The sequence below is a fragment of the Dunckerocampus dactyliophorus genome, chromosome 14 (genome assembly GCF_027744805.1).
Source record: "Dunckerocampus dactyliophorus isolate RoL2022-P2 chromosome 14, RoL_Ddac_1.1, whole genome shotgun sequence".
Lineage (NCBI taxonomy): Eukaryota > Metazoa > Chordata > Actinopteri > Syngnathiformes > Syngnathidae > Dunckerocampus > Dunckerocampus dactyliophorus.
The window spans coordinates 3,730,487-3,756,825 of NC_072832.1; the positions used below are offsets into that span (position 1 = coordinate 3,730,487).

At 43.2% G+C, this 26,339-nt stretch overlaps 2 protein-coding genes across 8 annotated transcripts in view; one reads left to right on the forward strand and one right to left on the reverse strand.

Annotated features, from left to right (window-relative positions):
* The window catches only part of akt3a (v-akt murine thymoma viral oncogene homolog 3a), a 59,764-nt gene extending 43,765 nt beyond the window's left edge, over positions 1-15,999 (forward strand). For 2 of the 3 annotated variants that reach the window (XM_054799328.1, XM_054799329.1), the window contains exons 5-14: positions 1,594-1,750; positions 3,045-3,176; positions 3,338-3,403; positions 4,026-4,094; positions 6,397-6,519; positions 6,755-6,883; positions 10,558-10,772; positions 11,512-11,599; positions 12,714-12,816; positions 13,191-15,999. In XM_054799328.1, the coding sequence (XP_054655303.1) occupies positions 1,594-1,750; positions 3,045-3,176; positions 3,338-3,403; positions 4,026-4,094; positions 6,397-6,519; positions 6,755-6,883; positions 10,558-10,772; positions 11,512-11,599; positions 12,714-12,816; positions 13,191-13,276 (1,168 nt within the window). In that variant the 3' untranslated portion in view covers positions 13,277-15,999. The remainder of the gene's footprint in view (positions 1-1,593; positions 1,751-3,044; positions 3,177-3,337; positions 3,404-4,025; positions 4,095-6,396; positions 6,520-6,754; positions 6,884-10,557; positions 10,773-11,511; positions 11,600-12,713; positions 12,817-13,190) is intronic. The other variant, XM_054799330.1, reaches the window with a different exon arrangement.
* Positions 16,000-16,033: 34 nt separating this feature from the next.
* Positions 16,034-26,339, reverse strand: part of sdccag8 (SHH signaling and ciliogenesis regulator sdccag8) — a 51,234-nt gene continuing 40,928 nt past the window's right edge. For 4 of the 5 annotated variants that reach the window (XM_054799322.1, XM_054799324.1, XM_054799323.1 and 1 more), the window contains one exon: positions 16,034-26,323. In XM_054799322.1, coding sequence (XP_054655297.1) covers positions 25,918-26,323 — 406 coding nt within the window. In that variant the 3' untranslated portion in view covers positions 16,034-25,917. The remainder of the gene's footprint in view (positions 26,324-26,339) is intronic. The other variant, XM_054799325.1, reaches the window with a different exon arrangement.

Genomic DNA, 26,339 nt, shown 5'->3' on the forward strand with positions numbered 1-26,339 from the left:
AGATAATCAAATAAACATTCAGTAATTAACACCAAAGCATATAACTACATTTGATCATCTAATAAAGTCAGGTGTAAACATCAGCTCCAGATGTGCATTGGTAAAAGAGTGCACCATTCTTGTGCAAAAGGTACCTCCACAAGCACCACAACTGCTCAAGAGTGTGTGTGTGTGTGTGTGTGTTTTACTGTATCCGGCGTACTGTACCAGCGCTCCTGGCAGCTCTCCAGCCAGCACAGCCGCAGCCGTGAGTGGCGAGGGCGGCGCACATGCTGGCGCGGTGCCTGACTGTAGACAGGCCCATTATCTCTCATTAGCAAAAAAACTCATTATACTAAAAACACTCAAACCAAGAGAGAGGGAGCATTTATCTGCTTTGTGACCTTGAGAGAGTTCCCGTTGCTTTTCAAGTAGCTACATGCGCACACACAACACACACACACACACAGACTGAGTGCTCTATTGTTGTCAATTGAGTGTGAGTAGAGTTTGCCCTTGTTTTGGAGTGTGTAGGGTACGCTCTGAAGTCTATGCAGGAAAAAAAGGGATTCAGATCTTGAAAAAAACACGCTGCTCCGTTTAGGTTCAGATAGATGTTCTTCCAAATCCCTTCGGGAAACATATGGGCATGTATCTCAAAATAAGACAAAAACAACACAGGGGTGATCGTTTGGGAGTCAAACAGGGTTCATTATTCCCGTCTCTGCAGTGGGAGCGCGGCAAATGTGTGTAAATCCCAACTTGCTTGCTTGCAGAGCAGCGAGGATTTTTTGAATGTTTAAATGTCATCTTATAGGCTCACCTCAGTTGACTGTCTGCGCCCGTGTAAGCCCTGAATGTGGCACAGAATTAACTCTGTTTAGGCAAAGATCAGCCAAGACAGCAATGTAAGGAAAACTCTTATTCATCTAGCATGCAAGATATGATATCTTTTGAAAATAAATACAGTATTTTGTCATTCAAAATCTGAAAAAGAATTAATAACAGCTGATCATGCAAATAGGACAATGGAAATAAGTCACAGTCTATGGTGCTTTCCTTTCGACTTGCTTCTTAGTAGACAGAAGCTTGGTTGCTGGTTTAAGTCATTATATTCATCATTGTTAAGGCTAATAACAGGCCATGTCCTGATGTATGGCAGAGTCTCTATTCCCACATGCACACTCGCACACACACGTACACACACACACACACACACACTAATTGACAAACTTTGTCCCAGCAGATGTTGAGCAAGTGTGCTAATGAAAAGCCAATGGGGGGGAACAGTGTTTGCAAACAGCAGTGCATTGTTCCCTCTAATACAGGGGCGTGCATTTTACGCACACGCACACACACACACACACACGTGCACTGATAAGCATTAGTTCTGCTCCATGATCATTGCTCATTGGCTTGATTCTCTTGGTGACCATTTTGCTCTCTGTTAAACAAATGAGTGTTAATATCAAATAAATGTGGTTATTTGCATGCATCTGCCAGTCGTAGTGTGACCTGAATCATAGATGTACACACATGAACGTACTGCTGACTTACCAGATCTTTTAATTTAAGTTGTTCTTGATTCCTGAAGTTTTTATGTTGTCTCCTAAGAGATGAGTGGACAGAGGCCATCCAGATGGTCGCAGACAAGCTGCAGAGGCAAGAAGAGGAGAGGATGCAGTGTAGCCCCACCTCCAATATCGACAACATGGTGGAGGAGGAGATGGACATCTCCACCACACACCACAAACGCAAGGTTGTAACAAATGTATGGGAACTTCCTCTTATAAGCCTTTACTTGGTAAAAACTTTGAAACTGCATTCCAACTGGTTATTTGTTCTCTGAAAAATAATGCTAATGTCTCGTGGGGATGTTGTGTGTTTTAGGTGAGGGTGTACTCATGCTAGAGCAATCATACCATGCTTCACACCGAAAGTCCAGCACATTTGGCTAGTGTGAGTGCTTTGGGATTGCATGCATACGAACATGCAGGCACGCAACGAAGCCCACTTATGGGATGTCTGTAATTCCATCGCTCCCTGCCCATTCTTAATGAAAACCCAGCTCAAAACAGAAATGGATATGAATCCTCAAAATAAACCAAAAGTCAAAATCCATGGCACGCTCGCTCACTCAGGATGACATTCGTGTGCTTGATGAAGATGTGTAATTTACTTCATTCCAAGTAATTAGAGAGCTGCTACCTTCCACTTAGAAATAATCAGAACAACTTGAAATAATCAACAAAGTCAGGGAAATTGCAATAATACAGCAGTGAATAAGGGACTGCACAAGTAAACACGTCTAAGCATGAATGTTCAGTGTGAGCACCTGCCAGTGGGGGGCCAGGAGAGGGAGGCGCAATGGTGCCCAAGACCATCACGGTACGAATGGCCTAGTGCGAGTATACCCTTAGAAGTATAGTTTTTACGTGCTAACATGCTGTAGCAAGGTAAAGAAGCATGTTTACTAAACTGTAAAGCAGGAGTCAGGGTTATTCGAGCTACTTTGCCAAAATGAAAGGAGAGGTGAGATACCTGGGTTGTATTTACATGACAGGCAACATTTCATTGTACTTTTATTTTGGAAGTGCAGTCATGTAAAAAATTATTAGACCACCCTTGTTTCTTCAGTTTATTGATCCATTTGCTAATAACAATTGATAATAACCCAAATCACTTAAGTTCTTACATGAATAGCTATAGCATTGTACTGCCAAAAAATGTAACTATTTTTGTTATCACTGTTATATTTGTCCAAACAAAGGAATCTTTAGTTGTGTCAGGCATTAGATTGGTCTAATCATTGTTTCCATGACTGTAGATCTCCACTCACACAGTGTGGCTGTTGTTATTTTATGCTATTTGGTATTAAAGAAGAGGCATCTGAATTGAACAGTTATAAAAACACAAAGTTTATGCACTTATTCCTTGACCCTTTTGATGAGCTAGTCCAAATCAGGTGATGCGCTCCTGGTAGCTGATGAGCTACCTCTTGTAAAGCATTGTTTCAGCGTTTCCAGACTTCCAACATTCTTGTGTTTTTGGTTTCTGCCACACAGACAATGAGCGACTTCGACTACCTGAAGTTGTTAGGAAAGGGAACCTTTGGTAAAGTGATTCTGGTCCGGGAGAAGGCCAGTGGGAAATACTATGCCATGAAGATTCTGAAAAAAGAAGTTATCATTGCCAAGGTCGGTCCAGTGCAGAATGCTTGTCCCTTGGTTAAATGTAGAGTCCTGTGCTCCTGTTTGAAAGGTTTAATGCTTCTTAGCGCTCTTCTGAGACACCTTCAGCTGTGTTTAATTCACTTTGTTTTCAAACACATTTTGTTTTGTTGCTATTGTTTGTACAGGATGAAGTGGCGCACACCCTCACAGAAAGCCGAGTACTGAAAAACACCAGACACCCCTTTCTCACCGTGAGTCTTACATACGCAGCACACAAAGGCTCCACATTCACACATACTGTTCGTACGTATGCAAATGTGCTACCTACATCTGCACTCACAAACACATAAGGCACTATATTGATCCTATACGTACCTGCGTCTCTCGAGGCTAATTACGAAGGCGGCATCAAATTGTTGTACAATAATGGACGCATCTGTTAGCGCGCGCTCTTTTTGTTTGGTGTTTGCGCAGACACATCAGCTACTGCTCACTTCTGTCGCAGCCCGTCTGCTGCGCTAACCTCCAAATACGTTTGCATGTGAGGCATTTTTTTTTTTTAACCACTTTCACATCTGCAGCCACAAAGAGACGCAGAGACCAACTGTTCTTTTGTTTAGCGTCTCCATCCTTCAAAGTAAACACACGTGCGCTCCTACTTCACACAGGATTGTTTGCATAAGCACATACAGAGTTGAACCATCGAAAGCTACATTTGTTGAAAATGTCAAGATAGCCATAGACTCTGAATAACGAGAGAAAGAGCATGATAAACAACATTAGTTTTGCTATTAGATAGCCCTCAAACTACAGTGACAGTGTTGTTCTTTGAGTGTGTGCGTGCGCGCTCATTGAGTGTTTGTTGTTTTTCAGTCATTGAAGTATTCATTCCAGACAAAAGACCGCCTCTGCTTCGTCATGGAGTATGTGAATGGGGGCGAGGTAAGCTACACACACACGCTCTCTAAGACACTTGCCCAATCTTTCTAATGTTTTCCTGTCACATGACTAAATTAGCACGACAAACTACAAACACAATGTTATTACACTGTTAGAGCTTCCTTAAAATCAAGCATTATTATCTGTACTGTTAGGAAGACGTGTTTTATGTGGTTCTCCATCTTTAGTGTGACGGTGTTAACCCACATCGTCACCAGGCTGTCAGCCACGTCCTTTACTGTCTGGCCTTTAAAAAATATATATATATTTACTCCAAAAATAATAATTGAAAACTTGTTTGCAAACCCTGCCTAATTATAATGCTAACATTAAAATACAAGATTTTCCTCCTCTTTTTGTGTAGTTCTCTCTGTTCTCGCAATACTTTAGCAGGATTGCGTGTCAAAAACTAATGCATTTAGTAAAGAGCAGTTTGTGTTACTTGGAAAGTTTTACTTAAAAAAATAGTAATGCTATTTTTATTTATATATTTTATATATTATACAGTATATGTTGATTCATTCACAGGATTCACATATATACATACACAGTGAATGAATGAATGAAAATGAATGAATATTTGATGTGTGTGTGTATATATATATATATATATATATATGTATTTTATCTTAAAATAGTAGTAGTGTATTTTTTAATGTATTATTAAGGATTCCATAAGCCAGTCTTCTCTGAAAAAAAGATGACACTGTCTTCTTCTGGCAAAATCTAGTATTACCAGAGCAGCATTTTTGCAATGTGTTGCAGCATTGGGTTTTTTGTGTTTTTTTTTTTTTTTTTTTTTTTTTTTTTAGCATTTCAAGACACTCATGTTGCTGAAAATTAGGTCCACATATGAATAAATAGTTGTACAGTTTACTGCAAAATTCCAATGAGAACATGTGGCAGGAATGGGAAGACGTGCAAACAATAAACAATGAAAGTGGACTGTTAGTTACTGTCTAACAGAGTCATTTTGTCAGCCAGTTGGCTCGTCTCGTCTCTCTTCCTGCTTGCGTCTATTTGTGAACTCACCTGTGGGGCACCAATAACCAGAGTGACAGTCTGAGACAAAATGAGTTTGGATTCCTCCCGCTTTTCCATACCTCCATTCCTCCGCTTTTTAATCGTGACTGTTTGCAATCTTGCTTCATTCCCTCAGTGTAGCTGTCACCTGCTCCCCCTTCCAGCGAGTAAGGCGCTTCGGTGGGCGCCAGGCCTGAGCAAACGCACACGAAAGACACCGGCAAACACACACAGCAAATTCTCCCTCACCCCTCCTCCCCAGACAAATTGTGGCCACACATATCGCACACGCTCGGCCAATTACAAACCTGCCACAGTCACAGCTGCCAGTACACTGATGAAGGCCCACCTGTCGTGTTAGCGTCACCAAAGCAGTCACACACCGTCTGAGCAAGGTGGTCCGTGAGCATCACTCCAGCGGCCATATGCAAACCTCCCTGAACAATTAATGGGGAGATGTGTGCCCCGTGGCCTCCTGTGTAATTTGTACCACTCCACTGTTGCAGCACAGCAGGCTGGTGCCACGTTTGAGTGCCACATGTGTAGCGGCGTCACAGTGACAACTTGCAACTTGACAAGTGACGGTTGGGGAGAGAGCAAGGCAACGAGGGGAGGGTATTACTTAGGGGTAGCGGGGGGTTCACGCCACCTGGGACTGGACATTAAAAAAGGGACTTCTTTTTAAGTAAGCAAAGGAGTTCCTTGCCAACAACTTGCCAAAGGATGGAGTGAATGAAAATGTAGGCTCAGAGGGGGGCAGATAGACCGCTAATGAGCGTCACACTGGAGGCAGTTGGGGAGGGAGGTGGGTGGGTGAGTGGAGGACTGGATGCCGCCTCTCTTTAACTAGACTGGCGTATTGATTAAACCCTTGATTTGGCCCCCGCCGCCAGACTCCACGCCAGCGTCTTGTCAGCCTAGCCTAGAGGCTAACATGGAAGCGGTTTGCGCGTGTGTGTGTGTGTGTGTGTGTTGGTGGGAGCGCTTCTAGATGAGGTGCCAGCTGCTGAGTGCCTCCATCCACCCACCCTCCTCAGAGACAGCCCCCCCACCTTCCACACTCTTTCCACACATTCCCAGCTCACCCTCCTCTCCACCATCTATCATCTCAATATGGTGCGGGCAGCCAGTTTGTGTTGTGCTAATTTCCTCCAATAAATCAGTAATTATTGCTGTGCCGTCCCTGCTGTCTCCCCTCCACACACTCTTTCCCTCCTATCCCCACCATCGTTTTCCTCTCATCCTCTCCCCTCTGCTCTCTCCCTCCTTTTTTCCCCCGCAGCTGTTTTTCCATTTGTCCAGAGAGAGGGTGTTCTCCGAAGAACGGACGCGCTTCTACGGCGCAGAGATCGTGTCGGCCCTCGACTACCTGCACTCAGCCAAGATCGTGTACCGGGACCTCAAGGTAAACACACAGAGAGAGGAGGGTGGAGGGGGTGTCCACAGTGAAAAGTTTGTGCACATGCCATAAAGGTGGATGATGGACCAGGAGCATCTCCTCAAAGGGGCCAAAACAATGAACGTACTAATCGACATACATATTGGCCGGTCACGTAAAGAGTTAAGCCCAATGCACAAATTGTCAAAAACCCTCAAGAGGGCTCCTGGTTTATGAACTCACAGTTCATGTTCCCTTCCAGCTAGAGAACCTGATGCTCGATAAAGATGGCCACATCAAGATTACAGACTTTGGCCTCTGCAAAGAAGGCATCACGGACGCCGCCACCATGAAGACTTTCTGCGGCACGCCAGAGTACCTTGCACCTGAGGTAACAATTTCTTAATTGCTTGATTCCATTTTTTTTTCCTGTCAGTCCCATAGCATTCATACAGGCCACAACATTGGGTACACCTGCGCAATCTACTGAGATCCAGCAAGAGGATGTTTTTTTAATTTAGCACTTCATGGGGTGTCCCATTTTTTCACATGGCTGTGGCGCCCCCTATGGGTTGTGCTCAAAATGCTTTGGAAGACATGTTGGCATTGCATGTAATTCATATATCCATAAAGTTTTATCAGTAGACAAATGCTTAATGACTTATGGACAATGAGTTGGTAAGTCCTGCCCGTGCCCATGCCTTGATTGCGACCATGTTGTCCAACCAGTGTAACTCAAAATTTACACACAGGTGCTTGTCTCTTAAAGGTGTGTACCAAATTTGGTGGTCATTGGGCTAAGGACCCTAAAGTTACAGTGTGTGATTTGTGGAGTGCATTGAGATGTGTGAGAAATTTCAAGTCAGTACGACTTATGGGGTCAAACTTTGGGGTTTAACAACAGCGCCACCACGTGATGGATTTGTCAGGATAATAATAGGAAACCTAGTAGGGGTGCATTTTAGTACACATTTTCCCTCATGTACGCAGCGTTTCAGGAGTAGACACAAAAAAAACATTCAGCAACATAAAAAAAAGAGGACTCGCCATGTAGCCCATAGGGTGTACATAAATAGGGTGATATATTAGATTTAGGGATGGGGTCAATCCCATAGAGTATCGTTATCAATTGATACCAGAGTAATTACAATTTTTGATACCACCTGCAGAGATTTTGGTACCTGTATCGGCAGATATCTGCAAGGTGCATCCCTAATTAGACTCGCTAAAATATTTAAAAAATGTAAATAGTAATTATTTGCAAAGGAAATTTTGCGTTGGATCTACCTAACCAAGTGTCTAGTGATTGTATCTGTGTGTCAATGCAATGCCCCTTATTTAATTGACTGTATATTTATGCTTTGATTTGCAACTCTCACAGCCATAGTATCAGGTGCAGAAATACATAAGGGGAGGGGGCATAATTAGGCGAGAGTAGACAGTTATTTTTTTTAGCAAGCACCCATTCAGAAGGTCAGCAGATCAACTGGCGAGAGCATCGCAGCACTGTGGGTGGCAGAGACAGAGCGATGGAGATGTGGAGATGAAGGCAGCAGGGGAGAGACGCGGTGTATATCCCACTTGAAAAAGTACGGAGGACAATTTGGCGCAGAATTTTCAGCCTTTTTTTTTTTAAGAGTCCCTTCCTTTGCGTGCCAAAAGCTGATTGGAGGCTGCTAGTTATTTTTCACAGGATGTGCGCATTTATGTGTGTGTGAGCGCGTGCCCGCACTTGCGCGTGCGCGCATGTATGTGTGTGAATGCAGTAGAAAGTGCAGGCTAAAGTGAGGCAGATGGCGGCAGATGGGCGAGGTTGGAGGAAGGTGCTCGGAAAAAACCTGGAAATCTACACCGCCGCCACTCGCCCGCCCGCCCGCCCGCCTGCCTGCACGCTCTGCTCGTCCGCCCGCGTGTAAAAATAACACAGTTTGCTCGGAGCCAAGTTAGAGAGATGCAAAGTAGCTGGGATTAAAAAAGAGAAAAGGGGGGCAGTGGGGTTTGAAGACGGAGGACGAGAAGGAGAGAGGGAATATTTCAGGGTTACACGGAGACACTTCCTGTGTTTGCTGCTGGTGCAAAGGGCAGACAGTGTGGGTGTGTGTCTGCTGGAAGTTCTACGCAACTCATTTTCTCATTAAATAGATCAACACGAATCAATAATAAGCACTTTTTATCAGAACTGTGTCAACATTCCAAAATGTCTGGCTTTGACACCAGCAATACAAGTATGTGTGTGTGTGTGTGTGTGTGTGTGTGTGTGTGTGTGTGTGTGTGTGTGTGTGTTGACTGTGATCATGTGTGTGCCTGCTGGCTATCTGTGCTGATACTGCCACAGGCTATGTGTTCCCATCTCATGTAGTCCAGTCCACGCTGCCAACGCCCCCATCCCGGGAGCAGCATCCTGCCACCACATGGCTGATCTCAGCAACCGGGACGGCACGAGACCTTCTCCCTCACTTTCCTTTCTCGCCTTTTTGTCACATCTCAGCTTTGTGTTTAACACTTAATCATCTTAATTCTGACCCTAAGGTAAACAGGTCTGAGTGGGGCCACTTTTAAATAGTGGGGTCAAACATGATGTGCGAGTACAGCGAAACCCCCTTAGAAACAAGTCCAAAGACACATGCTTTCATGCTTGCGGCTGTAGGGCAGCATTCTGGCTCAGTGTGAGGATTAATCTGCTCCCTGCCTGCGACCGAGCTGCCACCTCTTTTCTCCTTCAACCGTCGTACACGCTCCCGGTTTGCGTGCGTGCGTGTGTGTGTGTGTGTGTTCCACAGCATCTCCGTGTTTGCTGCACTCTCAAAACTTTATGAATTTGACGAGGGCGGATAAATATTCCATCTGCATGTGTGCGCTTGTCTCAGACGCATCTTCCAGTCGTCTAAGCCAGCAATATCCCTCCAGTTGTACCAGTCAGTTGTGCGTGCGGAGCTGGCGGCAGACAGTGTTCTTGCAGCTCTTCTCCGTAGCTGCCACTGATGAACATTACACATGAAATATCTATTACCCAGACACGTTAGTGTTGTTTGGATGCATCAACTTGCAAGATGGTGCTTCTCACAGGAATTCTGAAAATTGGAAGAAAAAAAAAAAAGGGTGACTTTTTTTTAAATGCTATTATATTGGACCTCATTAGACTGTGCAGGTCTACCTAATGATGTTTTTTTTTGTAGTATAGACTGACAGCGTCATTAGAAAATGGCTGTTAGCATGTCGGCCTTTGTCAAGTCTGTCCGCCCGACCTGCTCCATTATTAACAGTGAGAAGATGCTATTATTATTGTCGAGATGTACAACATATGCTGTTCTGGCTGCTCTCCAACCCTGTCAGTCTGTCCGTCAGTACGCCATTCACCCCCCCACCCCATCCCAAACCCACACTCTTCATCGTAGCGTCACATGTTAATGAGCTTATGATGTTAATGAGGGCCTCAGCAGCACCTGAAGTACAGCTAGCTCCCGTCTCCTGCTCCCCATCCTTCCTCATCCTCCTGAGGTGCGTGAGAGGATGAAGGAATGAAGGGCCAGATGGAGAAGACAAGAGTAGGCAAGGTGTAGAAGAAGCCTTTGATACACTTGCTCAGCAGCCATGTCCTGCGTCCGTGGCCTCTTGTGCCTCCTCCATCCAGGGATGCGCTTGTCTGGCCTTGCCAGCTGAAGAGTGAGTGTGCCAGAGAGAGCTGGCAGAGACCAGGAGGGGGCAGCACACTCAGCAGGCCTCTAACAGGCCTCTGAAGACCTGCCACCCAGTGATGTTAGCCTGTGTGTGTGTGTGTGTGTGTGTGTGTGTTCACCATCATCATCCTCCTTGTTACCACTAAATCCACTTTTGTTCATCTCAGCTTTTTTTAAAGCTTCCCTCCAGCCACTTTGTGCCATCTTGACTCTCTTCTTTATCTCCTGGCTCATCTGCCTTCTTCTTTACCTTGGGCACACAATAAAATACATGCAGACTTGCAGAAGAAAAGCAGATGTCTAATAAAACAAACAGCCCCGCTTAAAAACAAACCAAAAGCAGATGAACAGAAAGTGACTAAATGTCTGCTTCCGTGTCCTCCCTCAGGTCCTGGAGGACAACGACTATGGAAGGGCGGTGGACTGGTGGGGTCTGGGCGTGGTGACGTACGAGATGATGTGCGGACGGCTGCCCTTCTACAACCAGGACCACGAGAAGCTGTTTGAGCTCATCCTGATGGAGGACATCAAGTTCCCGCGCACCCTTTCAGCCGACGCCAAGTCTCTTCTGTCCGGCCTACTCATTAAAGATCCCAACAAACGGTGCAACTTTGCAGAGACTTGTCGTGGAAAACATAAAACCTTACAAATAGACAAACTTACACATTATTAACCTTTTCCTGCATGCCTTGCAGTTACTCTTCCCCCCGTCCCTCCAAAAAATGTCACATCCAGCTTTTAATAATAGGAATTTTAAAGGAATTTAGTCTTTTTAAAATAACCCCCCAAAATATTCAAACTTTATTTTTAATAACTAAAAAAAGGAGTAATTTTGTACAAAATTCTACTAAATAGTCATAAGAACAGGCTAAACTGTGTATCTTGCGTCCATGCATACAAAAAGTGCTTTTCACAATGTGGGGTGCAGCAGCTTGAGAAAAATTAATTATTTTCTTCCGCTTATCCGAGGTGGGTCAAGGGGGGCAGCAGCCTAAGTAGGGAAGCCCAGACTTCCCTCTCCCTGGCTACCTTGTCCAGCCCATCCCGAGGCGTTCCCAGGCCAGCTGAGAGACATAGTCGCTCCAACGTGTAAAATTGAAAAATTTCTTAAAAAATGAATTCAACTTTTTCTTACTCCTTTTCGGACATGTTGAACTGTGCAAGTGTAAACGTGATGTTCCTTAATGTAACTTGTTCAGCATGTGTCAAACAAAAAACTGACCAAATATGTTTCAACCTGTTAACTTTAGTTCCATTAAATATGTGACTCGTTTCAATAATTGTGTTGTTGTATTTTAATGATACTAATAAACTTTTGTTTCTTCTCCCACTGACAAACTAGACTTGGTGGAGGACCGGACGACGCCAAGGAAATAATGAGACACAGTTTCTTCACTGGAGTTGACTGGCAGGATGTCTACGACAAAAAGGTGTGTTTGTGTATCAACAACTCTTCACACGATAAATATTTATCTGGTGCAAGTATGAAGCATCTTACCACGTCAATCCAAGTCAATCCAAAAAATTAGATAATAATGCTCATTATGGTATTAAGTATAATAATGATATTGATACTCATTTGAGAGATAACATGTTTATTATTGTGGTTGTAGTATGAGTGCAGCCTTGCCAACATTTATGCATTTGTCATCCTCTACCCTGGAATACACTTTGCTGCTCTCCAGGTACGCATTTTACGTGCACCTCCTAATAAATATTTCGCTCATGTCGCAGAAGCTTTGATTGGTCGGCTTGAGGACATACAACCCACCTCTGGGAACACCACCAATTTTGGATCAACATTTGCAATAACAATGACTGAGTAGTTGCAGCTGCAATAATCTCTCTTTTTCTCTCTCTTTTAATTACCATTGTTTGCTCGCACCAAAGGAAGTTAACGAGCTAAATAGTTGATGGGAGTTGTGGCTGCTCCTAGACGTCACGTCACATGTTCAACCATGAGGAAAAGCTGTAAAAGCAGGGGTGTCCAAAGTGCGGCCCGGTGACCGTTTTTCTTGGCCCACATAGTAGAAATAAAATGAAACCAAAAATAAACTGCAAAAAGGTCCAGAAAAAAAGGAACTGCTAGCGTGCGAGTCATCTTACTTATGTCTAATATGGCTTATTGTGTAATATAAATGTACATTTGACTATAGGGGTGTTATTTCGTGTCTAGAGGGCTCTAATAGTGTTAAAAACCATATTTGGAAGACCGTAAACAGGTTTTCTATGCCATAACTATGAAAATATTCCATTGATTAATATTGAATCCTACTTGACATTCACTTATTGTGGTCGGGTCTGGAACCAATTAACTGCAATAAACGATGGACGGCTGTAATGAGAAAAAGAAAAATTGTTGATACTAATTGACACATTTGTGTCTTTAAATATACTTAAGTAGTACTTGAAATAAAATGTGTTGAAGGTTGCCATGTGTAGCATTGGTGTACAACAACACCACCACTGCATTGCATGAAGAGCTCACTTGTGGACAATTCAGGGGTGAAACGTCACTGTGTCCTCTTCACGTCTCCGCTCTAGATGGTTCCTCCGTTCAAGCCTCAGGTGACCTCTGAGACGGACACCAGATACTTTGACGAGGAGTTCACAGCCCAGACCATCACAGTGACACCACCTGAGAAATGTGAGTTTTTCCACGTCAATACGCCATTAAATCACATTTCCTACCAGCAGCAAATTGTTTGTGTGGTGTTGTTCCTGCCCTTCAATCGCCCTCTTTTTGTTTTAGTCAGACTTTATCAACAATTGTATGCTTCCAACTTTGTGGGAACAGTTTGGGGAAGACCTTTTGGGACGTTTAAATGAGTTTGGCGAGGAAGAAACACACCTATGTGTTCATTAACAGAGAGCTGGTGAGCCAACATGGCTCATTACAAATGTACGCAAGCAAAGTCCTTATGCCGGGGGTGTCCAAAGTGCGGCCTGGGGGCCATTGCATAGCATTAGATTGGAAATTCATCTCCGTGTGATATTTCTCATCCTCTTGTGTGGTCCTAGTCGACGAGGACGGGATGGACTGTCTGGACAACGAGAGACGACCGCACTTCCCGCAGTTCTCCTACTCGGCCAGCGGGCGGGAATGAACTAGTTCCCCTTGGTGACATCATCACAGCTGGTCTATGAGGTCATCAGTGTGGGACGACATTGACGGCAAAAGAGAGACCCACACTTGCGGACTGAACAACCCTAACCCTCCTCTTGTCTCGGGGTAGGGGGTGGGTTGCCACTCTTAGCCCCGCCCCTTTGCTCTTCACCTTTCCAGCCATCTCGTTTGGTTTCTGAATGGAGCTTGTTGCGGTACAAACGTCCAGTTAGCAGTTAGCGCTAACACACAGTAGTTAGCAGTTAGCGCTAACATTGAAGGGGACTGCTGCGCTTTGACACATCTGCTGAGCCCCCCCCTGTGATTGTAGTCAAGGAGACGTTGTGTGGCTTGTTGAGCCATCAGCGGTTGTATCTCAGGCTTTTGCACACAAACACACACACACAGTCACATGAATCATTCTTGGATCGACTGAGGGGGTCTGGCAGTAAGGAAAAAATGACGTCCAGCAGACCACATGTACGCAGGATTTGACTCAGGTTGTGCTCTGTGCAATCCATTCTCCTCGTTGCTGCTATTCCAACATCCACCACTAGGACAGGAACACCAACCAGACGACTGCTAAACACCCGGTGCTGCCCTCCCGGCTTTAACGCTGCAGGACATCAATAACAACGCAGGCGCTAGCAACATGTCGCCTATGCTTGCAAACTTGCTGCTAATGTGGCGCTACGACACATCAACATAGATTAAAAAAAAAGAAAGAAAGAAAGAAAAAAAAAGGATGTCATGTTTGTGCGAGTGAGGAGGCTCAAGGAGGCCAACCAAAGCGCAGCAGTTCCCCAGACGTCATTTAGCTTTACTACATACACCACAATGCAGTCATTGATTTATCACTTTGAATGTTGTCCCGAGGAAAGCTTTACTGTGACTGCAGGAGAACGCTGCTGCTGCACGTCTAGTCTTTGTGCAGCAGGGGAGCACACAGCAACGCCATGGATGGACGTGTACAGGTTTAAGATACTTCCCATCATTTATCATTCGTCAAGGTACGCAGCTCCACTTGTTTGTTCTTGCACTCGTCCCTTTTCTATTTGGTATACAACCATTTGTTAGGGCTGAGAAACTACACAAAAACGGCTAAATGGCTGAAGAATGTAGGAGGGGAAACATTTAGTATTACCTCCACCAAGGATTATTTATGATTTATTTATTAGCTTGTTTATCTGTTTGTGTGTGTGTGTGTGTGTGTGTGTGTGTGTGTGTGTGTGTGTGTGTGTGTGTGCGTGCGTGCGCATGTGCGTGCAGGACCTACGCTCCTTGGCGGAGGTCTTGTCCACTAGAGGGTGCTGGGAAGCTGGGGACCTCCACCAAGGCCCCAAAAAAATAGCTATTCGGTAAACACCATGAAGCATTTCATATTACAACTTATAAGCATGCAAAGGATTTGACTTTGCTCTTTTGTTTTTTGTGACGTCACCACAAAAGGGTACCAGTGATGGCAAATTGGGATAATAACCATAGAACCAAAAATGGGACTTTTATTTCCTGGCTGCTCAGTATAATATGGCCAAGTCAACAATAAATTACTTATTAGTAATTTTTTTTTACTTTACCTCAACTGCAACAGTGGACTCTCGCATGTCTGCCACTGGCGCTGTCTCTTATGCTAATTACCTACACCTTCTCAGTCCTTCTGTCCAGGCAGCTCAGTACAATATGGCTGCCTGAACAGCAAAGTAACAGTAATAGAATGCCAATTGTGAGAACACAATGTGGTGTGTGTATATTATACAGTGCTTGTTTTGCACTTGGGGGGGAAAAAAGGTCAGTGTAAACATTGCCTGTATGGTTGATAAAGCTTTCATCATGGCTGCAATTTATTTTGTACTTTTGTTGGAGACTTGGTGGAGGTCTGGGTTCTGGGCATGCTCATGTTTTGTGGAGGGGGGGTGGGGTTTCCATGTTTTTTGTTTTTTTTCCTGTGTGTTTTGTGACCAAACTGTGACGACCCGCAGGTGACTGGAGATGTTCAAGGCCGACGTAGAAAGTTTTTGATTGTAAAATGATCAGGGCGGCGTTTACTGATGAGCTGTTCCATCAATGACCTCTTCTGCTAATTGCAAACGTGTTTGTGTGTATTTGTGTTGTCAGACGTGATCTGACAAGGAAGGTGAGGTGCAAGTAGAAGGTAGACTGAAGGTGTGTCAGGTAGGAGTGTGGAAGGAAGGAAGGAAGGAAGAAAGCAAGGTCTGTGTTTCCTGTCAAAACATTCCAGGTCGGAAAGAAGTGTGAAGAAGTTGCGGTGTGTGTCTTTAACGCTTCTTTGGTGGCGTGTAAATAGTGCGTGATTGTCTTCCAGTGTGACCACCACCATGTCCCCCGATCATCGTTTTTGTCTTCACATGCCAGGAAAGCCTTACGGTTTCACTCCAAATAAGAAAAAAAAACCTTGAGATTTTATGGATGAGGCAGTTAAAAGTACAGTTGGGGGATGTGCTTGTTCTTATTTATTATCATTATTATTTGAATGTCATCGTATGATCATTGATGGATAACTTGAATTTATTTTCTAATTTATTCTTTTGTTAGCACCACCAGGTTGTGTTTGTGTGTTCATTCTGCAGTTGAAGTCCTTTACAGACTTCCTTTTAAAAAAGAAATGCAGCCTTTTTTTTTTTGTTCTTTACAGATATGTCACATACAACATATGACTTGTTTTTACTGCTGCTCTTTTACATACATTAAACTAGCAAAGGTCAACGTGTTGCACGCATCCTTCTCTGTGATCCGCTGACTGCACTCACCTTTTGTCAGCAAAGGATGGCTTGTAGCTGCCACTTCACTAAACATGGCTTTTCCCACCATTCAGACACTTTACACTCCCATTCTATCATGGTTTTTCAAAAATCCACACATTGATAAACCATTGCTGTTTTGTGGTTGACTTCGGCCTATTAGTAAAAAAAAATGGCTAAATGAAATAAAATACAAATATGAGGCATTTGAAAGTCATGTTCTGACACGCCGTATTCTGCATTGGTCACTAGGTGTCAGTAATGTTACATTGATGAGACAATTGCCACTGCAGGAAGTACTGTCCAGAAACCGGAAATAAAGGAACAAGAAGGCGGCACCCTCCCAATGCTAACATATGTGAGTCTATCCTGTATTATGTCTTACTTACTCTCTCTTATTGTCGACTATATTGGGTAATAAGAGTGTAAAGGCGACTACTGGGGTGTTACTTCTTGTCTAGAGGGCTTCTCATGTTAAAAACCGTATTTAGAAGGTCGTAAGCAGGTTTTCTCAGCTCTATGAAAACATTCCATTTATATAATGCAGAATCCTATTTTGCGAAATTCACTTACAGTATGGTCAGGTTTGGAACTGACTAATCGCGATAATCATGGCATTTACTTGTGCTACTCTAATTGAGTAGGGTTTTTTAGTACTGTTTTAAAAAATGTTAACTTTTCTTTGGGTACAAGGTTTTCTGTACTTTGCTACACGTTAAAACACCTAAAAAAAATACACACTTGGAAACATTGAACAATGGACAACCACCTGATTGATGATTTCATGTTTTGTTCATGGATGTTGGTGTTCAGGTTAGAGTTGGGTTTAGGGTTAAAGTTAGGAGTGGGTTAAGGTTGAGGATGGTGTTACAGGCTGGGGTTGGGGTTACTATGTGGGCTGTTTTTAAAGAAATATTTTTTTTAAATGGAAATGAGACAAACGCATTTAATTGTGGTTTAAAATTTAATAATTTATGAACAATTGTATTAACTGTGTTCTTACCAGATGTAAAAACATGTACACAAACTACACAGTCACAGACAAACACACGCAGCCACTTACACTCAACCACAGAAACAATAAACGCTTACAGCATCACAAACAGAGGCCGTGATGATTAACTAGAGTCAAGCTGAAGGTTTTCTAGTTGATGCTGTTGTGGGAAAAGTTGTGCAAAATGCTGGAGTGAAAAGCCAGTCTTCTACATGACAGAAGTAAAGAATGTTCAGTGGGGTGAGAGGTTGTGAGTGTTTGGGGTTCTGTTCTGCATCAGCTGACTCTGTTTGGCCAGCAGCTCACACACCTGCTGGGCGCTGCTCTGACAGTGACGGTCCAACTGCTGCAGCCTGAAAAACACCATCACAACATCACTTACTTGATCACATGACATGGCAGTGATATCACCAGGATGTTGACGTCAGTGTTGATCATTAGCAGGACGCCCCAATTAGTATGCCTGCCCCCGCGGGTGATGCACCGATGAACAATTAAGTCTTTCACTGCATTGTATGTGAAGATGGTGCATGAAGTATTGGTCCGAGTGATCGTCCCTTTGCTGCTAGTGGCGATAGGGGTGGGGGAGGGGACAGCTGCCCCTGCCCTGCGGGTCATGTTGGCAGTGGTGAGGCTGCATGAGTGTGACAGACGGAGGGGGCCCACATCCCAATTCTCCTACACAGTCTTCATCCTCCCCCACAATTGTCCTCACACTGCCCTCTCCTCCTTCACATCGTCACATCACCACCAACACAGACGACGCCATGTTCAGTACAGTATGTTCACATACACCAACTCCCCCAAAAATCTCAGTCCATATGAAAATACAAAAAATAGAAAATACCGGGCAAAGCAACAGGTGGCATGATAACCCCAAACAGCAATTTCCACCAATCACAAGCCTGAAGAAAGTCATTTATGGAAAAGGCACAATAATGGCAAAAAAAAATAAACCCTACGTGTTGCCAGAAAATCATCTAAAATAAAAAGTAACTTTTCACTGACTTGTTCTTTTGAGACTTTGTGTGCACAAAGGTGAGTTTTTCAGGATGACGTTTCTCACCAAGATGGCAGTGCAGCAGGACGCAGCAGGACTCCACCGTGTCACAAAAAGTAAGTCAAAAAAACAAAAGAAAAAACTGAAAGAAGATCCACATGATGATGTGGCGCTCAAAGGCCAGCAGCCTGCTTTGATTGTGTGATGACAGTGTGACTCATTCTAACACAACTTCTGATGCAGATATGTGAAACACGACAACAACACTGTACACTTTTGTCCCTTTCTTACCATCACTGCATGACACAACGCTGATGTCACCAAATAACATTTTTCTCAAAGTCCCAGTGCAGGTACAGTATCGTGTTCTTAGGTCACTGGCATGTAAATACTTTCACACCAGCCAAAGCAAGTACAGGTGCTAGTCCGCTTACATACCAGGTCTGTTCCTACACTGAGGGAAATCCAGTTTTGGTGGAAGTGGGATCTTACATGTAGCGAGTCTTGTTGACGGACCAAAATTAAGTTTTTAATTAATTTACGAGAGTAAGTACGTACTAGTGTACGCTACTAAGACTGAATGCTAATAAAGTGCTTAAATTAGACAGTGCCCTCCCCTCCTGGAGAGCGACCAACAGGAATGCATTTTGACCACTGAACACGCCCGTACGCCTCGCCACCCTCCGGCTCCAGTCAGGAGCCCAGTCCCCAAAACCCGACTGGAGGTTCCAGCACACGCACACTGGCTCGCCTCACCCTGCAACAATAAGTATTCATCACAAACTGATGGAGAGAGTGACAGAATCTGCCTTTGCTACCTCAAAAGTAAGGCACAATATAACATGCACACATACACATGCACATCCAAAGAAAGCTCCTCAACCACCATCGCTCGCCAACGAGCCGAGTTGCAGTTTGCTCATAGAGCCCACGCCACTAGCCTGACCCCAACGAAGAGCCGCAAAAGTACCGGTGGCCGAAGTGTGGCTCGGGGGCCATCCGTGGCCAGTGGTTCATTTGTCATTGCATCTCTGGAGAAACAAAATAAAATGTAAAAAACAGCAAAAAGAGAGCAAAAAGACACAATGAGAAAAGGCTGAAATGTTTACACCAACAACCAATAACAACACAAAGCTTTGTGTTTAAAGACAAAGCTTTAAGTGTAACTTTTTACTTTACTTTCTACAAAATAAAAGTAAACCTTTATACAAATTAAAAAAATATATTGGGGATATCCGATAATATCGACCAACCGATATCAGCTCGACATTGAAATAGCTGGGGTTGTTCCTCCCAAGATGATCATGAACATGGTGGATGAAGTCAGGAACATGGTGGATGAAGTCAGGAACATGGTGGATGAAGTCAGGAACATGGTGGATGAAGTCAGGAACATGGTGGATGAAGTCAGGAACATGGTGGTTGAAGTCAGGAACATGGTGGATGAAGTCAGGAACATGGTGGTTGAAGTCAGGAACATGGTGGATGAAGTCAGGAACATGGTGGATGAAGTCAGGAACATGGTGGTTGAAGTCAGGAACATGGTGGATGAAGTCAGGAACATGGTGGTTGAAGGCTACTCAGCCACACAGATCCTGAGCCAACGTCATGAATGCATCATTGAGCAGGACTCTTTAAGCGCCACAAGCAGCATTGCTGTCGCCATAACAGTCAGCACGCAGCATATACTTGAGCCGATGTTTTACAAATGACAAATTACAGCGAATGGGAAATACAATAACACATAATCATGGTGGTGGACCGATCGCAGCGGCAGTTTGCGGGCGTAATTACTTCAAGTATTACGGTTAACATGACAGCAAACGCGGTAACATCACTCAAAATGAGCCAATGAAATCGTTTACTTGCTGGGAAACATCCACCCATCATTTTCTATGCCGCTAACCTTGGAATAGAAGCTTGGCTTGCTCAAAAGTAAGAAGTTGATCGAGAGAAGCCAACATTCAAAAGTGAAAGGTCGGCCAAATATGTGTTCATTCTTCCACAATCCAGACCCAAACCGCTGAGTCTCATGTGCTCTGAAACTGTAGCAGCCAGCATGAAAACTCTACGACAGTCAAAGCACGCGCAAATCACTATGACTAAGGACTGGATGGAGACACTCAATTATTTATTTATTCTTTTCAGAGAAAGCGGTACCGTTTTATTTCACTTCAAAATGAGCCTCTGGTGCTCATTCATTGTTTGTACTTTTTATTTATGTGAAATTTGGTCCTGTTTTCTTTTAAATGCAATTTACGTGCCAAAATATGTGTTACACATGTCGGCATAATATCGGATCTCGGCAAAAAAGCCAATATGGGGCATCCGCAGGAAATATCCATGCATTTTCTACGGCGCTTGTCCTTGCTAGGGTCGCACAGGTATGCTGGAGCCTATCCCAGCTGACTTTGGGCGAAAGAGTTGGTGGCCACTGATTTACACGATGTAGTGCTTAAAAAAATGCAACCTCCCTGGACAACATTACAACATTGTAGCAAGAAAAGCACAAAATATATACAAGGCCACTGTTGACAGAGGTCGTGACCTTTCATGTTTAAAACTGACGCAAGCTTGTAAGCTGCTCGTTATGTAACATGGTCAATACACACACACACACACACACACACACACACACACACACACACACACACACACAGCTTGACTGGACAACCTCTGCCTTTAAACAACACACACATTAACCATAGCACTTCAGCGGTGTGTGTGTGTGTGTGTGTGTGTTGATGGAGGCAGTGTTCCTTCCAGCAGCTAAAGCATTAAATCCAATAAGTGTCTTCCATCACTGCAACACTCATTAATTAGCACTTAATGTGGCTTAATACACACGCACACACACGCACGCCACTGGAAAGGAAACTTGGACGGATTAGTGGCTGGACTGAGGATGAGACAAAGCAGGGTTCAAAGAGAAAGGTAGGAGGGGGCATGTGTGTACAGGCCTCCCAACTTTACTGTGGTGACTATTTGTTGTGGGAACATTGAGGCTGGTCAGTGTGTGTGTGTGTGTGTGTGTGTGTGTTGTGGTGAAAGGACACCACCTGCTGGACCCGTACAGTGAAACATTTTTAACATTTAAGCCCTCTAGAGACTCACTGAAACAATTTTGTGTATGTGAAAATAAAAGCAGGTTTGGCTGGGGGGCACTTTGCACTAATTTCCCCCGACAGTCTTGATAATCAAATGCACACACACACACACACACACACGTATTCTACTGGCTGCTGCTGCTGCTGCTAAGGAGATTAATTACAACACACACAGACAGTCACCTCTCAGTGGCATACATGAGTAGTAGCCCCCAGCTAGTGTGTGTTTACAGTATTTACAGGTGGGAGCATATGCAGTGGACCGAAAGGGAAAAAATGGAGAAACCTAAAGAAAGTGTGTGTGTGTGTTTGTGTGTGTGTGTGTGTGTCTGTTGGGGGGCTAAAGGGTGATATACTTATAGCAGGCTTGGCTGGTTAAACTGCCAGGGGCATAAAGGCTACAGCTGAGACACACACACACACAGGGAGTACTTTCAAAGTTACTGCACACCTGCCAACATGTACACATTTATCGTACTCTACATGCAATGTGACTCCTGAATACGCATGTATGCTTCACAGTTCAATTTTTTGTTGCATTTTCCTGGTTGCAGTTTCAAGTTCAGTCTGTACAGTACAATAAATAAATAGATCATTTCTCAATAGTATTTCAAACTGGAGGGGGCCTGAAAACATTTCTGTCCCCTGGGGAGCGCGCATGATAGAAAATAACTGACAACAACTGGACCAGACAGAGAGAGCAGGAAATAAAACGGGGGGAGGGACCATTGTTGGCCAATCTTCAATGACTTTGTCCTGACTTTGAACACATCACGTAGTGTACTACTGTTACTTCATAGCTGAAGTGTTACGTTATGGTGCCGTATCTTCATGACATAAGTGGTATGTTAGACTGTAACATAACCTTTTAACATATACATCACATAAACTACTACTTATAGTCATGTACCTATTAAAAAGTGTTGCTATAGCGCTGCATTCTTAAAAAAGAAGTGTTATGTTATAGTGCTGTATCCCATAGTAAAAGGCTTTAACGTACAGTAGTGTATCGTATAACAAGTGTTACGTTATAGTGCTGCATCCCATAGTAAAAGGCTTTAATGTACAGTAGTGTGTCGTACAACAAGTGTTACGTTATAGTGCTGCATCCCATAGTAAAAGGCTTTAACGTACAGTAGTGTATCGTATAACAAGTGTTACGTTATAGTGCTGTATCTCATAGTAAAAGGCTTTAACATACAGTAGTGTATCGTATAACAAGTGTTACGTTATAGTGCTGTATCCCATAGTAAAAGGCTTTAACGTACAGTAGTGTATCGTACAACAACAAGTGTTACGTTGTAGTGCTGTATCCCATAGTAAAAGGCTTTAAGGTACAGTAGTGTACCATATAACAACAAGTGTTACGTTATAGTGCTTTATCCCACAGTAAAAGGCTTTAACGTACAGTAGTGTATCGTATAACAAGTGTTACGTTATAGTGCTGTATCCCATAGTAAAAGGCTTTAACATACAGTAGTGTATCGTACAAGTGTTACGTTATAGTGCTGTAGCCCATAGTAAAAGGCTTTAACGTACAGTAGTGTATCGTATAACAAGTGTTATGTTATAGTGCTGTATCCCATAGTAAAAGGCTTTAACATACAGTAGTGTATCGTATAACAACAAGTGTTACGTTATAGTGCTGTATCCCATAGTAAAAGGCTTTAACGTACAGTAGTGTATCATATAACAAGTGTTACGTTATAGTGCTGTATCCCATAGTAAAAGGCTTTAACGTACAGTAGTGTATCATATAACAAGTGTTACGTTATAGTGCTGTATCCCATAGTAAAAGGCTTTAACGTACAGTAGTGTATCGTACAACAACAAGTGTTACGTTGTAGTGCTGTATCCCATAGTAAAAGGCTTTAAGGTACAGTAGTGTACCATATAACAACAAGTGTTACGTTATAGTGCTTTATCCCACAGTAAAAGGCTTTAACGTACAGTAGTGTATCGTATAACAAGTGTTACGTTATAGTGCTGTATCCCATAGCAAAAGGCTTTAACATACAGTAGTGTATCGTACAACAAGTGTTACGTTATAGTGCTGTAGCCCATAGTAAAAGGCTTTAACGTACAGTAGTGTATCGTATAACAAGTGTTATGTTATAGTGCTGTATCCCATAGTAAAAGGCTTTAACATACAGTAGTGTATCGTATAACAACAAGTGTTACGTTATAGTGCTGTATCCCATAGTAAAAGGCTTTAACGTACAGTAGTGTATCATATAACAAGTGTTACGTTATAGTGCTGTATCCCATAGTAAAAGGCTTTAACGTACAGTAGTGTATCATATAACAAGTGTTACGTTATAGTGCTGTATCCCATAGTAAAAGGCTTTAATGTACAGTAGTGTATCGTACAACAAGTGTTACGTTATAGTGCTGTATCGATAAAAAAATCTTACATTATAGTGCTGTATCTTTATAACAAAAAGTGGTATATTTTCATGCTGTATCTATAAAAAAAGGGGTTGTACCACTTTTTGTTGTAAAGATATAACAGTATATTATAGTGTCTCTCTCTCTCTCTCTCTCTCTCTCTATATATATATATACAGTCAAACTTGTCTATAGTGGCCACTAGAGGGAGTCTGCAAAAGTGGCCGCTATAGACAGGTGGCCTCTATAGACAGGTTGGCGTCCAGTTTGAAGGTTGACCAGTAGAGGGAAAAAAAAGAAAAAAAAGGGGGGAAATTTTTTTTTTAATAATAATGTTGACCAGTAGATGGCACAGCGGACTGCTGATAAAAGTTGTACAGCACTACTACGCTTGTTATTATCATGGTTCATGGTTTTAATCCTGAACATGCATGAGTCAAACAGTAGCACATCACATAGTACAATTCACAATTTTGCATGTCCAAAAAGGAGTAGGAAGAAGCAAAGCTTATTTAATCCTACCCCTCATCAGTTTCACACTTGTACTTACTTTGTACTTTGTAGGTCTACATGACAATGTAGTGCAATCATAGCCAAGGTTTTTACTTACTAAAAGGAAGCTGGAGGCTTAATAATAACTGATAGAATATATCCACGACCCACAGAACAAAACTGTGCTAGTAATGTCTTATGCTTGTTTTTTATATTTTACTTTTTATACGGCAGAGTTGTTATATATATACTGTATATGTTTAAAAAAAACTCTTATTGAAATTGAAGGTGAATTTTTCCAATTTCCCAATTTCTCAAGTGATTCAAACAATTCCAAAGCTCATTTAGGGCACGTTGACTACTTCTTTTATTTACATTCCAAAACGCCCCACTCATTTTCCATTCAGCATTTCAATGCAAGCTCTTCAGCATTCACACGCAATTTCTTCAGACATTGCATTCTCTTCCTTGTCTAATAAATATTTCAAACCAAGCTCACCAAAAAGTGAACTTAGAATTTGAATTTACTGCTTTCATTTGGTCTCCGTGTGCATGTTCAAGTGTTTCATCATGTATGTCGTGTGTGCGCTGCAGGCTTGTTAACAACATTCAGTGTTAGTTGCCGCCGCTGCTGCAGCAGCAGGTTGTACTTTTACGAGGCCGCCTCGCTGACTTTGCACACTTAACACTGCAGCTTGTGAGGCCTCTGGCTACGGCCTCACATCTGAGCTGCAAATGCGTGCGTGCGGGTGTATGTGTGTGCGTGTGCGCGCGCATGCGAAGGAGCCACCGTTTGACAGCGCACTCTCGTCAACAGGCCGCCAAAGCGCTGGCTGCCGGCTGCTGAGGCCAGCTGGAGCACACAGAGACACAAAAAGCACTAAGAGAGGAAGAGAAGGGGGTGCACGAGGAATGGGCGCCATCTAGAGGTGAAGACAGAAAGTGCTTCAGTCAGTCAGTCACCTGACAAGTTACTACTGATGTGACAGTACAAAGACATACAGGTAATGTGTGTATTTCATGTCTAGTAAATAGTAGTCCAGTACAGGGAAATACATGTGGTGGCTGTCCAATGAAAAGCAAGCACAGTGGAAGTTCTGTAGTCACCAAAATGTAAACTTTTTCTTGGGCTTTTTGTGGCTTTATTTGCTACGCTTATCCCAACAAGGCATCTTGAGAAGAAGAATTAAAAACAGGGGGTGAAGCAGACTCCCATTCAAAGAGTGATCGTACACGTCGTGTTTTAGCCTTTTCACAGTGGTTAGCTTCTTTTTACACTTTAGTGTCCTGTTACGGACATGGGGCATCTGTGACATGAATCACCTTGGAATTACATCAGAAGTGAAGGATTGGGCATCTTCATGTTTTCCTATCTTAATAATAGTGGGGGTTAACTGCTTTTTGGGAATCATGTTTTATTATTATTGTGGGGATGTTGGCCATAGACAGTATTAACTAAGATAAGCTACACTGTCAACACATTCATGTGAAATGATACGCTCTCATTTAAGATGCTTTGACTGCACTTTCTTTCTTTGTTTTTTTCTCTTTTTGTTGCTTTGTGTGCTTCTGTTCTTGTCTTTGGGGATCTTAAAACGTGCAATTTAAGTCCAAAACATGATTGACTGCTACAGTGTGACAAGGTAGTATTAGCAACCAAAGCTATTGCTTTTCACATCGCACTAGAACTTGTAGTCCGATTGTCGTTTTTTTCTTTAATGCAAACTCTTGGTAAAGACTTGTAAAAAGAGAAATGAAAGTCTGAGTGCAACAGCCAACAAAAAAAAACAAAAAACAGTTCCATGAATGAGTGGGTACATGATTTTACTATGAATTTGTGTCAGCTGCAAGAAGAGTCTGTGAGTTCCACTTCTTAGGTACGCTTCCACTACATAATCACATCTAATAGAGGAACTGGGTTAACAAAAGATGATCAGACTTGATAATACAAGTCAGCGTGTGGGGAAGTTTCACAAGAGATGACATGTGGATGGACACACACACACACACACACACACACACACACACACACACACACACACACACAGATACATGACCACAAGGACTCTCAGAGTGATGAGTCTTGTGTTCTCCTGCTGCTGCCAACTTCATTTGCAAATGAAAAGTTTTGCAAGGGCTTGTGGGGCATGGCAACGCACTGTGACACCGTGTGTGTGTGTGTGGCAGGAGCCCAGATGAAGCAGCTCTTGCCGGAGGCTCGCAGTGCGCCCGCGGTATCAGCAAGCCTGTTCCTTCTTCCTCCGGCCCGCCACGACCATTTGTTCCATTAAGCAATCTCCTGGAGCCTCTGGTGCGCAAACACA